General features: G+C 40.3%; 1 gene segment (V, D, J or C); it reads left to right on the plus strand.

Moving 5' to 3' along the window:
* The first annotated feature begins 13,924 nt into the window (after window positions 1-13,924).
* On the plus strand, window positions 13,925-14,424 carry LOC131906318 (immunoglobulin kappa variable 1D-33-like). The segment is given in 2 exon segments: window positions 13,925-13,979; window positions 14,102-14,424. Coding segments are annotated over 2 exon segments (378 nt in total).

The following is a 14,424-nucleotide window of genomic DNA, read 5'->3' on the forward strand; positions in this document are numbered from 1 at the left end:
CACTACCTGTCACACCTTTTAACATATAAGGGCCTTCAAACATTACCTCCCTCCCAAGTTCTCTCCACTCAAGTAGCATTGGCAGAGGACACAACACTGACTTTTCAATCATGTCACCCTCTTAACATTTCAAATCTTCTCCTCCAACTAGTCCTGGAATACTCTGATCATACTCATGCATCAGGACCCTAGAAGAGTTATTACCTTATCCTATACATACATAGGAAGGAGCACTACCTTAGGCAACTTATACATGGTGTACAGATGGCAGATCCTTCCAATGTGAAGAAACATGCAAAGCAGGACATGCAATCATCTCAGACACCATAATGTTCAAAACAAATCAGGGTTCTCTGGAGAAACAGAACTGATGGAATAAATATATATGTGTGTATGTGTATATATGTTATACATGTATATGGTGTGTGTGTGTGTGTGTGTGTGTGTGTGTGTGTGTGTGTGTGATTTTTAGTGTGGTGAGTCTATGAGCTAGATGACAAGAAAGTTTAGATCTTGGGTGAAAAAGATATATGCTGGTCACTGGTGAGGTATCAGACAACTACCCTGTTATTAGTATTTGTACTCATTATCAAACTCCCAAACTGTGTAGGTAAAAAACGAATCATTTTAATTTTTTTACTATTTCTTTGTGGTTATCTTTTGAAAGTTTTGGAATGAAGCCCTCTAATGGTTTGGAACTCCCAAAATGTGACAATTACACTGTGTGTGCATTATTGTCAATGGTTCTTGATAGAGTTCACTTTCTCTGCCAGTGTAGGCAAGTGTTGCAACTCTGGAGGGAAAGATATTCTGACTATTAAGGGAGTCAGGTGACACCTTGAGCTGCTAAGACAGCTTTGAGAGCTGGAGTTGCAAGGAGACAGTCCAGGCTCTGGAGGGAAAGGTATCCTGACTGTTCTAGAGACAGGCTATATCTGGTATGGTGGGGGTGTGGTCTCCCCAAAAGACAGCAATCCTGCTCCTTTCCTGGAGAGCCGCAACAGCTGAGCTTTGCTCAGCCCCCACTTTAGTTGGCTTCCCAGCAGAGGTCTACATCTTCTCTGGCCCAAGATGTTACTTCTTTTGCTTCACTCTGCTAAAGGGAAAACCCCAGCAGAAATGTATCAATCTCCTCCAGCTCAGGTGAAAAGTTGTTACTTTTTCTGCTCCACCTTGCACAGTCCCCTAAGAGACAACTCAGGAGGTTCCTCTGTTCAGCTCCACCTTGCTCAGCCTCCCTAAGGGAACATCTCTGCAAGGTGCTTTCTGCTGAGTCCACGAAGTGATATCTTAGCAAGGTTCTCCTTCTCTGCACTGGCAAGAAAGAGATTTATTTGGGAAGGAGCTGCCAGGAGAGTGGCTGCCTCTACCAGGGTCAATAAGAACAGCCAACAACTGAACAGGCAGGGTGGTTTATATAGGATCTCTTGGTGATGGATTTTCTCCAGGGAGATTTTCTGTCCAGGGATTGGTAATTTTTTGTTTGTTTGTTTGTTTTTTTCTGCTCAGGGATTGGTTAGTTCTATGGGTTAGGGGCAGAGATGGCCCTGATTTCAGAGCCCAAATGTGCTTCTTTCACTGGCCTTTCTTAGCTTTTAGGCTCTAATTCTAAGGTGAAGACATATTTCTTTCACTGGCTCTGATTCTAGACACAAAGTGTGTTTCTTTGGCACTGGTTTCAGAGTTAGGGCATATTTCTTTGGTTCTGGGTTTGGGGATAAATTGTTTCTTTCTCTGGCTCAGGTCCCAGATCCAGGGTATGTTTCTTTCCCTGGTTCTTGGCTTCAGGGTCAGGGTGGGTTTCATAAGCTAGCCCCCTTTCCCTGTATTCCCTCTTTTTTGTTTAGTAATATGCAACTGGAGGTGGGAAAGGGGGCAGTTAGACTACTTCCTGCTGAATTGGAGCATTGAGGTTCTTGGGACAATCTTGATCTTCCTTCTTAGGATGTAACCAGGTTCTACAAATTTCTGTCTCTGTCACTAGAGGCTGGTAATCCTGTAATAGTAACTGGTTAATAGTCTAGTTAGAAATATTTTTGATCTGTTGTTGAAGAAACTTAGACAAGAGGTTTACAAGGCAGGGTGCAATTAGTAGGACTAAGAAAAGGAAGAAATGAGGGGATAAGAAGGGTGGGTAGCATTCAGTTCCATATCTGACTGTGTTAGTGATCCACTGTCTAGAGGGATCAAGCTGTGTTTGGGTTTGAAGATATATTTGCAGTTGTTGGATTTTATCTTCCACTACACCTGATTGGTTGATATAAAATAACATTCTTCCCCCAAAAGAGACAAAGACCACCTCTTCTGCTGTTAGTAAATCTAATCCTCTCTGATTGTACAGTACTACAGTGGTCAGTGATTTTATTCGTCCCTGAAGGGTAAGGATAGTCTGAGCTACCTGTTGCAAACCCTGGATGAATTGTCATGAAAGCTGATGGTAAATAGCTAGGGAGGTAGTCAGTCTTGCTGTTCCAGTGGCTACGCCTGCAGTTATGCCCAGGGATGCTAGAAAGGGTATTACTTGAAGTGCTTATTTGTCATGATGTGCTGTTATAAACTTGGCAATGGGAACTGGCAAGGGTTCTCCACCAGGTAATACCCCTAAAATTAGGAAACAGGAATACCAGGGCACAAGTCTCAGACCACCTTGCAGGTAAGCAGTGATAAACTTGAGAACCACAGAGAATAGAGGCATTGTAAATATTTGGACACAGGGGCTGGGTGATAGTACCAAGGACAATGGTATTATTGCAGTCTGCAGAATCCAGAGTACCCACCAAAGTGTGTTCCTGGGGAGTTAAAGTAGTCTGTAATGCTGAAGAGAGGAATGTGAGAGAGAAAAGGGGTAGTAGTGACATTTGACTTGGAGCAATTAACAAGTGCTAAGGTGATAGATTCTAATAGGACAATGGGTGAGGCCCCAAATGGTGGATGAGAGTTAGACCCTGGAGGGACACACGACCAGCATTCCCCAAAGCAGTCAGGCTAAGTATTATTCAAGAGCTGATATGCAGTAGTTAGGGTCTGAAGCAAGAGATGATGTGACAGGGAGGTGGGATCAACATCTTCAAAAAAGAGTGATATTAAAGATGTAAGAGGCTTTGAGGAGCTTTGGACCTTACTCTTTAGAGAATGGACTGCTGTTCGAATCATTGAGTGGGGTCCCCATGTCCCTCAACGAGAGAACAGGTGATTTCCCATGGCTGTGGAACATTTCTAGACCTCCTCCTAAGACCTCAGTGACTTTAGAAATCAAGGAAGAAAATATTCTCTCTTTTATTCCTTCTGATCACATTAGAATAGCTTGCAGGTATGGTTATTTAACATCCAGAAGACCAGTTACAGCAGTCTGGTTCTTTTAAATACTGTTTAATATTTCAGTAGTCAGATACTTCTAAATAAGCGTTGAGTGGACATACAGCTTAGCCAGTTTTTGTAATCATTGATCTTAAATCTTAGAAACTTTAATATCATACACATTATGTCTAAGTCTCATCCTTTACATACCTTAAGTAACATACTCAGACCTTCCTAACTTTCAAAAGATTTCTAATATTTTTTATTCTGAAAAAATCATCTTAATCTTTATATAAATCTTTCTTTACTAAAATAATTTCTGTATTTACATGCCTCTAATAATTTTTATTTTATAGTACCATGAGATATAGTACCATTAACAAATGAATTTATAATTATTATCTATTTATTATTATTATTGTAAGAATTTTGTCCCTGGGTAGGGGAGCTAAGCAATGTCTATCCCCTCTTCATAAGGTCTCCATGACAAATCAAAGTTCAAACTCATTAAAGTTCTCTCTGGGGTACCAATTTGTTGGAATTTGTTGGACTTACTTACTGATAATTGGTAAGGAGTTATTGATGTGAGTATGAGTCCCACTGGAAAATCTTTATTCAGTATGTATGAGGACATTTTCTAGTTCCATTTACTTTTTGTGTTTTTAAATTGGCTGGGATATCCAGTTTATCTCTTTTTGGGAAGGAGTATTGATATTTAACAAGTCCTGCTGTGATCTTTTTAAGGCTGCAGTGCCTAAGGTATGAGGATGGCAGTCATTTAACTTAGATGTTAGGACAGAAGTCATGTATTAAAAGAGATATACATGAGTATTTGTTTTTACATAGGTCTGGCTATAATAAGGAACCTGAAAAACACATTTCTTCATTTGTTTGTTTCTAAAGAGGCCATCAAGAATATCTTTAAAATTCTTAAATGTATATGTGTGTGTGTGTGTGTGTGTGTGTGTGTGTGTGTGTGTGTGTATTCATTTACAAATAAAACATTTAAAGACATGGATGCAATTTATTCATATGTAATGGGAGGGCACTTGTCCAACAGGAAATACATATATCCAGTAGGAACAATCATCTCTTACAGTTAATTTATACACTCAAATAACAGGGACCATGTTGTAGAACCAGGATTGGGATAATGATAAAAGGGATCACATTTGTACCAGAACTGTAGGTTATGTATGTCTTGTCTTTAAAAACAGATTTAAAATTTTTTAATTTAAAACTCAAATCAATTCTTCCAAAGTAAGTTTTGAGACCATTAACAATTATTATATCTTGTAACATAACTCAGGGACTACTTGTTATTTCTTAGATCTTGTAGCATAACTCAGGTATTATTTGTTAGATCTTGTAGCATAACTCAGGCACTACTTGTTATGTCCTACATGCTTGGTAGGATATAAGTATGCTCAGAATAAAAAGGTTGCAAGTGTGCTCAGAACAATGAGGCATGAAGAAATGAAGAATTGACTTATAAACTCATCCTAATCCTAGCTAACCTGTAGCTAGAGTTTTCCTGCCTGGCCCACAGTCAGGACAAATCTCTCTCACCTGCCAGTCCCACAGCCTCTCAGACCCGACCAAGTAAACACAGAGACTTATGTTGCTTTCAAACTGTATGGCTGTGGCAGGCTTCTTGCTAACTGTTCTTACAGCTTAAATTAATCCATTTCTATAAATCTATACCTTGCCACGTGGCTCGTGGCTTACCGGCATCTTCACAGGCTGTTTCTCATCGTGGCGGCTGGCAGTGTCTCTCTGACTCAGCCTTCCACTTCCCAGCTTTATTCTCCTCCTTGTCCCACCTACACTTCCTGCCTAGCCAATGGCCAGTGTTTTATTTATTGACTAATTAGCAACACATTTGCCATACAGAACATCCCATAGCACTAACCTTTATAAATAAAATTATTAACTTATTTCATGACCAGAGCCATGATCAACCAGTTGGTAGGATACATGCAGCACAAGATATTTTGTAATTAACACACTATCAGTTACTCCTCACTCTCCTCCCTAGCCTTCTTACTTTCACGTCTGTTAGCATACATGCTTCACCACTATGAGATGTCCCAGTTGTCAACACAAAATCCCCACTCACATCTGAGAAAGTATAAGAGATAGTTTGTTCTGTAGCCAAGTGCTAATGACCTTTGCCTGGGAATACAGATTTAGGTTACCCCTGATTCCATGTTCCTACCCAGTAACAGTCTGATGAAGTTTTTATAGTAACAGAACAAAGAAATTCATGAACTGAGCCACTTTTCAATTCACTGGTGGAAATACCAATAGGAGTATTAAATCCAAGCAGAAAAATGTTTGCTGCAGGCCTCAGATGCTATCTGATAACATTCTTACTGAGTCTTGTGATTGGTGGTGACTCAGGATCTGTTATCAAACTCTTTACCTGTTAGTCACAAAGACATTAGTTCAGACAGGGAGGTGGGCAAGGAAAATTGGTTGTTAAAGGTTCTGAAGTATGCCCAAAATAAATTTTAATTTTCCAGACAGATAACATTCCTGTTTCTTCACAATCACTGAAGTTCTAGTCTGTTAATCAGCCTAGCAGATGACTTGGTTGAAGTCATGATTCACATAGTACTAGCTGGAACCGTCCAGTTGTATGTTACATGAGTGCACAGTACACAGCCCTTTGTGTGATTCTCTTTAAAAACTGGCGGCTGAAAGGATGAGTCCACAGTCAAGAGCATTTACTGTTCTTGCAGAGAATCTGTCTTTTTTGTTCCTAGCACCCAGATCAAGTGTTTCACAACTACCCTCTTCTGGACTCCTCTGGAACCTGCCTGTTCATGCTGCACATACACTCACTCAGGCTCAAACAGACACATGTTAAAAATCAATCAATAAATACACAAATGTTTTTAAAACTCTATATGGTGTACCATGTTATTTAAAACTGAGTACATACTTGCTATAGATTGTGATTTCATCAAAACACACAAATTGTTAGAAGTTACATGCTGCGGCCCGCGCAGCTGGAGCACAAAATCTGGCGAGGGACACCGAGGTTAAACAGCACTCTAGACACCCAGTTTCAGTTCGTCAGGGAAGCAGCTCTCTTTATTCGGACCAACATGGGTTTATAGACCCCTCTAACAGCAGGAGTCAAGGAATGGTTACTCTGTATCCGGAGGCAAGCCGGACACTGTTTTCCAAACAGGAAAAACCACAGGGGAACTGATCCCAACGCTCTCTGGAACCCAACTGCACATTTTTCACACAAACAACTTAACTGGGACAGGACAAAAAAGGGCATTTAAAATTAAGGCAGCAAAAAAAAAAAAAAAAAAAATTAAGGCAGCAAACTTACTGCTGCCAACATGTCCTCCCTTTTTATTTTTTAAAAGCAACACATTGGCTAGAACAGCCTGTGGAAGGTCAGATAGCCCCTGCCTTAGGTCACCTTTTGCAATCCCCAAACTTAACCATCATAGGGGGCTGCCCTTATGGCCCCTGCCTTAGATCGCATGAGGACCACAGGAGTTGCCCGTTGCCTCTGGGTACTATCTGTAACCACACTTGTGCAGATTCAGAGGGTGACATGGCCAGAAGAGCTTGCTTGGTTACCTGTTGGTGTCGAGTGAACTGGCGTTGCCATCAGCATAGCAGAAATAACCCAATTCCCATACCACCTTCACAGATTAATGAGAGGGAAACAGACCCTGCCCATCCAGTGATCCACCCAGCAGCTTTAGACATTAATGACCACCAGGTCTGCTCATTTACAGGAACAACTCTAGTTTCGTTAATCCTTACAATGGCATGTGCTAACTGAATTGTATAGTTCAAAAATGTTCCATTCCAAGGCCCTCGCAAATAAGCATTCAATTCTGCAAACTTGGCCGATGCATTAAAAGCTGCATGAGGGGTTATACAAACTTCTGACATTCCATAAGCACATAACATATGTTGGCGTATCCACAACATATCTTTTTGTTCTGTGACAGTGCTGCTTGCTGATTAAGCATCAGAATTCCAAAGTGTAATTGTCCATTTAATGTTTGCTGAATGTCCAAGGCACCAGCCACCCTCTCAGATAATGTGTTGATAACGGCAGCCTGTTGAACAGTCTGAGATAATGCAAGCCCAGCAGCTGTAGCAGCAACAGCAGATGCAGCCACAGCTGCAACAATTGTGGCAGTAATGCCAAAGTCTCTTCTTGTCCTCTTCAGTTGTAGCGGAAACTGATCAGAAGGACTCTCCAGAGGCATCACTGCAAATGCAGGTATTCTCACAATCACTTCATGGGACCAATTTGCACTCCAGCAATTATTCAAGCTACAATTTAGAACTGAACAGTTTAGTAGTCCCTCCCCTCCCACATCACCATTCCAAACAACAAAAGGGAAAGGAGCACTTGGAGACCCACAGCATGGGACATGCTGGAACTACCTACAAAGTCTGCCAAAGAAGTATTACTCAGGACTAGGCAATCACGAAAGCTGCCTTTCAGATTCAAGGAGATATCATTGGTATTATTCTTGCCGGCTGTACTATTTTTCTCAAAACAAAGAGCATGTTTTTTTAACTGCAAAGTAATATTTACAAAACCTTCTTGGAGTTTTACATTGCTGGCAGCAGTACCAATTATCCAATTAGAAGAAAATACAGCAGGAAAAACAGGGCTATCAATACTCACAGGCAGTAACACAGGTGGATTTCTTACTAAACTCCATAACGGCTCGGCTCAGCTTCTCCCTGAGGCATCATCTTTTAAAGTTAAAGGAACATGCTCCCAGACCACCTGTCCAGCTTGATTCTGAGTTTCAATGACACCCCCCCTTTTTTTTTTTGCCTGTATCTGTCCTCTGATTCTTTTTCCTCCCCTATCCAATGAGGATTTCTTGGCGGGGGTCGAGACAATAAAGGCGCAGAAGTTGCTTTCACTTTTGCACGCGCAATTTCTGTTGTAATTCCTCTATCTCTTTTTCTAGCTGCTCTTCCTCCTCTACTAAATCTGAGACAGAGGCAAGATCATTGTCTTCTTCCTCATGCATTAAATCTTTCACAAATATCCTTATACACTCTTTACAGAGGACCTCGACCTCTTCCTTTTTCCCTTTCAAAGATTCATTCATCTCCGCCTCCTGAGCGTTAGCAAATGCTTGCTCGAACTCCGAAAGTTGCTCTTTCACTTTCACTTTATCAGTCAGAAGAGCATCTTTCCCAATCTGGAATATTCAGACCTCCTCCCGTCAGAAACCAAGGACTTGCTTCAGCTTTGGTGTCCACAAATGTGAGTGCGGTGCTAGACTTAATTCCTGTTCCTTGCTTACTTAACTTAATTCCTGTTCCTCAGTGGCCAACTGAGCTTTTGCAGAATTACCCATGGTACGTACCAATGTTTCAATCCTCCACCCCTCCTTTTAGGGAGAGCCTCGTTCGCTTACCCCTCTTTCCAGGTCCCGGTGGTGACCTCCACTTGCTGCGGCCTGCGCAGCTGGAGCACAAAATCTGGCGAGGGACGCTGAGGTTAAACAGCACTCTAGACACCCAGTTTCAGTTCGTCAGGGAAGCAGCTCTCTTTATTCGGACCAACATGGGTTTATAAACCCCTCTAACAGCAGGAGTCAAGGAATGGTTACTCTGTATCCGGAGGTAAGCCAGACACTGTTTTCCAAACAGGAAAAACCACAGGGGAACTGATCCCCAGCATCCTCCGGAACCCAACTGCACATTTTTCACACAAACAACTTAACTGGGACAGGACAAAAAAGGACATTTAAAACTAAGGCAGCAAACTTACTGCTGCCAACAGTTACATGGTTAGTGGGTGCTGGAAATGGGATTTGAATGCAGATATGTCTGACTTCATACAATTTCTTTGCTTAGGGACACATTTATCACACTATGTGACTCAAGCCTATGGAATGCTAGAAAAGACAAAAACAGATTTAGGCGAAAGTCTTGTTTTGTTTGCCACATAACAGAAGCTGAATCTGTCTTTGGGTCAGTCTATAAAACATGAATCTCTTGTTTTTTCCCAAACTGGAACTGAAGCAAGTTTAGAACTGAGAGTAATGCATACCTGACATTGCCCTAGTATGGCTGCTTTCTTTCATTTAAATCTCTGATTCTTGACTCCTCATATTAGGAGACCCTATAAATAGAATGTGGCTTAAATAGAAAAAATAAGGGAAGAAATGGGGGACAAGGTGGATAGAGAAGGAACGATTATGGGAGAACTTGTGGGTATATCAATAAACATGATCAAAAGGCACTGTATGAAATTCTCAGTCAATAATAAAAAGAAAAAAGAAGAAAATATTGGTCTCCTGCAGAGTAATAATGCTCAGATTCTCACCTACCTAAATCATAAATGTAATGGAAGTATTTAATTCAAGAGTTACCCTTCAGGTCTGCAGTGTGTCCCAGGCTCGTGGATGGAATATTCTTCCTCAGATGATGATGCTTTTGATATCTGTGGGATCTGAAGGAAGATGACTGAGTTGGAAGGTGTGTCACTCAGGGCATCCCTGCAAGGGTTTCTATTGTCCCCACTCTCTAGTTCACCTACTCTCTTGTCTCTTGTCTGTCATAGGGTGAGAAGTTTTGTACAACTAGAGTTACTGCCACATGGTGCTGGTATTGCAGAAATGGAGAATGCAGCAATTATGGGGTTATGAAGGCCTCCTTCAAGATATCATAGTAGTGACATGGAGGCCAGACAGAATCTTGTATCTTTGAAATCCCTGAAGGTAGTTTCTGAAGGCAATTGATAGATTTCTGAGGATAAAGCAAAGGATACAACAGATTCTGTAGGAAGAAAGACATGCCAAGAACATAGAATGTTTTTTGATGAAAAGTCTAGGTAGATTATGAAGCCAGCCCAAGACAGCAATTGTGTGGTCAGAGTGGACAAAGTCATATATTTAGTACTTCCCAAACTTGTCTGAGTGCATGTCAACCACTATGTGCTCTGTCTGCATGGTAGACATGATGCCCTAGGATTTAATACTTAAACTTTGTGGTTATGGTCTTGCTGTCCTTTGTTCTTGTTTGGGACTTTTCTTATATGTTCTTTTAGAAATGAGAATGTTCACCCTTTTCCATTGTCTGTTGGAAGGGTACACCTGGCTTTCTGCTTTCTCTTCTTTCTTTCCTTTTTGAGACATGAGATAACATTCACACAGATTATCCTTGTCAGTAAGTGTCAGGAATTTCATAATTACAGACATTTAACATAATAACCATCTACTATTTTCACAGATTTTTATATAATCTTACAGTTAAAACCGTGTCAAGTTTCACAGGTGGCTTTTGACTTCACTTTTACAAAACACAAAAGCAATAAGAACTGAGAGAGTGTTAAATTGTCTCAATATATTTTGCATTTTAAGACAAGCATGAACATTTGGGGGCAGAATGTTATAGTTTTAGTCTATAGTGTTCTCTCAAATGCCTGAGTTGAAAACTCCATTGCTAGTGATTGTATTACTAGGAAGTGGAAGAAACCAAGAGACTGCAACTACTTAGGAGAAGAAAGTAACTACAGAATGCCTCTGAAGAACAAGTTATTTCCCTCCACCTAGCATTTGTCCTATAATCTTTCACCACCACTCTAGATCTCTTTTCTTCTTTCATTTTTTTTTTAACAAAGATGATCTATTTCACATAGCATCTATTACCATGCTCTGTCTCATGCCAGGCCCAGAAAGAATATATTGGTGTCATGATATGTGTGCATCTGGGATTCTGTGATAAAAAGAAACATGTCCTCCTTTAAATGTATTATTTTGTGTTTTTTCTTAGTTATTCATAGCTGACAAAAAGATTTTATATCTAAGATTTATTCCAGAACTCTCTTGTTAAGATAAGGCCATTATTTCTTGTCACAATGACACCAACTGATAAGAATTCTAGAAATGTTGGTGTATTAAAGAAAGGCACATACACAGAGAAGTCAAAGACAGTGTTTTCTATTAGTTTTATGTGGATAAATGTCAGTAGCTTCAGAACTGATTCAGAAAACAATTTCCTTACAGTTCTGGAGGTCAACAGTCTCCCAAATTTAACTCAAAGATAAGGAGAACTGTGGGTGTCCTGAAGACTCCAGGGCATAGAATCTAATGCTAACATTTTGCATCCAGAAATCATCACATTCCCTGAACAATAGGCACTAGCTCCTGCAATTCTGCTATCTTTTCCATTGCAGCAACCACTCTGTACAGCTCAACCTCCTTTATTCCTACTAGAAAAGCACTTGTGGTTATATTGATCACACCCATATACTTTAGGATGTCCATACCATCTCATAACCATAACCCAATCACACCTGACAAGTCATTTTGACATGTAACTTTCAATTTCTAAGTTCTAGAAACTAAACTTAGATAGTTATGGGAAGGTTCACTGAAATTCATTATCCCTTCACCAATAGCTAGTATCCTCTCTTTAAAACTTGACCTTTTTGAAGTATGAGAAAAAAACAGAAGTCCTTTTTATAGACACACTGTTGTCTGTAATAGTGGAGATCAGTACAGCATTTTCTTTCTTGCACACAGCATCCACTGACCAAATCCAACCTCTCTGTTCCCTCAACTACACACTTTAATCTTTAATGATCACAATTTTACTTGGGATCAATGTTTTTTTTCTTCTACACATGCTGCTTATCTTTTTTAATCTAGCTTGTAATACATAATAATACATTACATAATGTCCTACAGTTCCATCCATTTTGCTGAAAATGATGGGATTTCATTCTTCTTTGTGGCTGTATAATATGGTGCATATTTTTATTCATTGATCTGTTGCTAGGCATATACGCTGATTTCATCTTAGCTTTTGTGAACAGTACATAATAAATATGGCTATGTTCAGGTTAAAAAAAGCAACAGAGGAGGAAGACACCCAAATCTCAAGGCCTACAGGTATTTATTCAGAATGTATGAGTTAGAGACTCCTAAGAAGTTACTGGATTGTTTTTAGAAGGCAGCTATGCTCACTACTGTACCATCAGCACCAATTTTCTTAGGAATCAGAAGCATTTATGACTTACTCCAATCTAAGGACACTTGGTAAAGGGAAGTTGAATGTTTCTGGCATTCCCATCATGTTAGCATATATTATTAAAGAAGTTGCGGTAAGAATTCAGATCCCAGATGCCTTGCAAAATAAATAATTATTTGCTTATTGTTTTAGGTTGAGAGGAGCTGTCATCCTCCTGTTATCATCCACTGAAGTGTCCTGAGTGAAGCTTCCTCCAGATCCTTGGCTATCCTGTGAGAAGGCAGAACTGTCTTCCAGACCTCAAAGGTCAAAGAGAGGCAGAGGTACAGCTGGTAGATATCAGCAGAAAGAGAATGAAGAGACAAAGACACCAGCATTGCTATTAATCTACCAAAAGCTGCTGTGTGGTACTCCCGATGGGGAGGGTGTCCTGCATTCTGAAGAAGCTGCTTTAATACTGGGTGTTTGTTCACACCCATCACTCAAGACCAGAGATGAAAAGTTAGCAGGGTCAGGCTCAGGCTGCAAAACCATCTATCCTTTTACAGCTTTTTCTCTAAAAGACCTTTTAGATTCTCAGGATCCAGGACAAGGTTATTGAAGACTGAATAGGTTCTACTTCTTCAGATGACAAATAAGGATGGATGGCCAGGACAAAGACACAGGTGTGGCATTCATGGTGTTCAAATATGTGTGTTATAAGAATACACCAACATTAGTGCAGCTTTGCTTGATTGCAGACTGAGACACACATGAAGAGAGTGAGGCTTCTGACTACATCAGTATAACGTCTCCAGTTACTGCTCAAGAGTGAAAAGTGAAAATGTCATGTGTAACACACAGCAGAGTCATGTGTTGTGCAGCAGTGTTTTCTGTTATTGCATTCAAGGCTGTCATCACTAGTCACTCCTTTAGCTAAGGTGTTGTGGGAAATAGTAGCAAATGGTAGAAAAGAGCAAATATAGAATATCCCAAATGGAGAAAAGTGTGCTACCAATTTGTCTGTTAGCATGAAAGGACCCGCATTTTCATGTGGCATCAGGACATCAGGTGACACACCTTTTGGGATCAAGGTGTTATATGTGCACCTATTGTGTAATTCCTCTACTTGTACCATAGTGAGTATAGTTAAAGCTATAAGCTCTTAGTTTCAATACATTAAAATGGTCTTGAGAAATTATCCTTTTATTTTATCAAAATGACTACTCCAAACTCACAAACATGTGCCAAGAAAAAACACATAGTATTCTTTAACCAATCTAAATTATTTGAGTGAGTTAAAGCGATTTAATAGTTCCTTCTCTGTTGTGTATTCCCTGAAAGCAGAATATTTATCTATATTATTCCAATTAATCTTAGAAATTTATTATTAAAAATAGATCATATACACATTAGAAATGTCATGTATAATTTTAAAATTGAAAAAGAAGTGTATTCTTTGTAGACATGTATGCAGTCTACCTTTAGGCATCTAGGGACCCTGTGCTTGTGCCAAGCTGCTGAGATGAGCAAGTCTTGCAGCTGTGCCCATCCTAACTGGTTCCCAGTGATTTGCATGCACTTACTGCACAGCCTTGAGGACTTCTTCATATACCAGTCACACCCTGTACAATTCTCATTGCAGTCAGGACTCAGCATGGACATGAGGGCCCCTGCTCAGCTCCTTGGGCTCCTTTTGCTCTGTCTTCCAGGTAAAAAGTGACTATAATGGGAATTTCACTGTTACACTGTGATTATTGTTGACTGGCATGTGGGGGAGATTCTCTCTTATCATGCTTAACTATGTGGATATTTATTATATCTCCATTCTTAGGTGCCAGATGTGACATCCAGATGACCCAGTCTCCATCTTCCATGTCTGCCTTTCTGGGAGACAGAGTCACCATCACTTGCAGGGCAAGTCAGGGTATTAGTGGTTATTTAGAATGGCATCAGCAGAAACCAGGGAAAGCTCCTAAGCGCCTGATCTATGATGCATCCACCTTGGCAGATGGGGTCCCATCGAGGTTCAGTGGCAGTGGGTCAGGGACAGATTATTCTTTCACCATCAGCACCCTGGAGTCTGAAGATATTGCCACTTATTACTGTCTACAGTATGCTCAGCTTCCTCCCACAGTGATACAAGTCATAACATAA

Source organism: Peromyscus eremicus, chromosome 3, assembly GCF_949786415.1.
Source record: "Peromyscus eremicus chromosome 3, PerEre_H2_v1, whole genome shotgun sequence".
In the NCBI taxonomy this organism is placed as follows: domain Eukaryota; kingdom Metazoa; phylum Chordata; class Mammalia; order Rodentia; family Cricetidae; genus Peromyscus; species Peromyscus eremicus.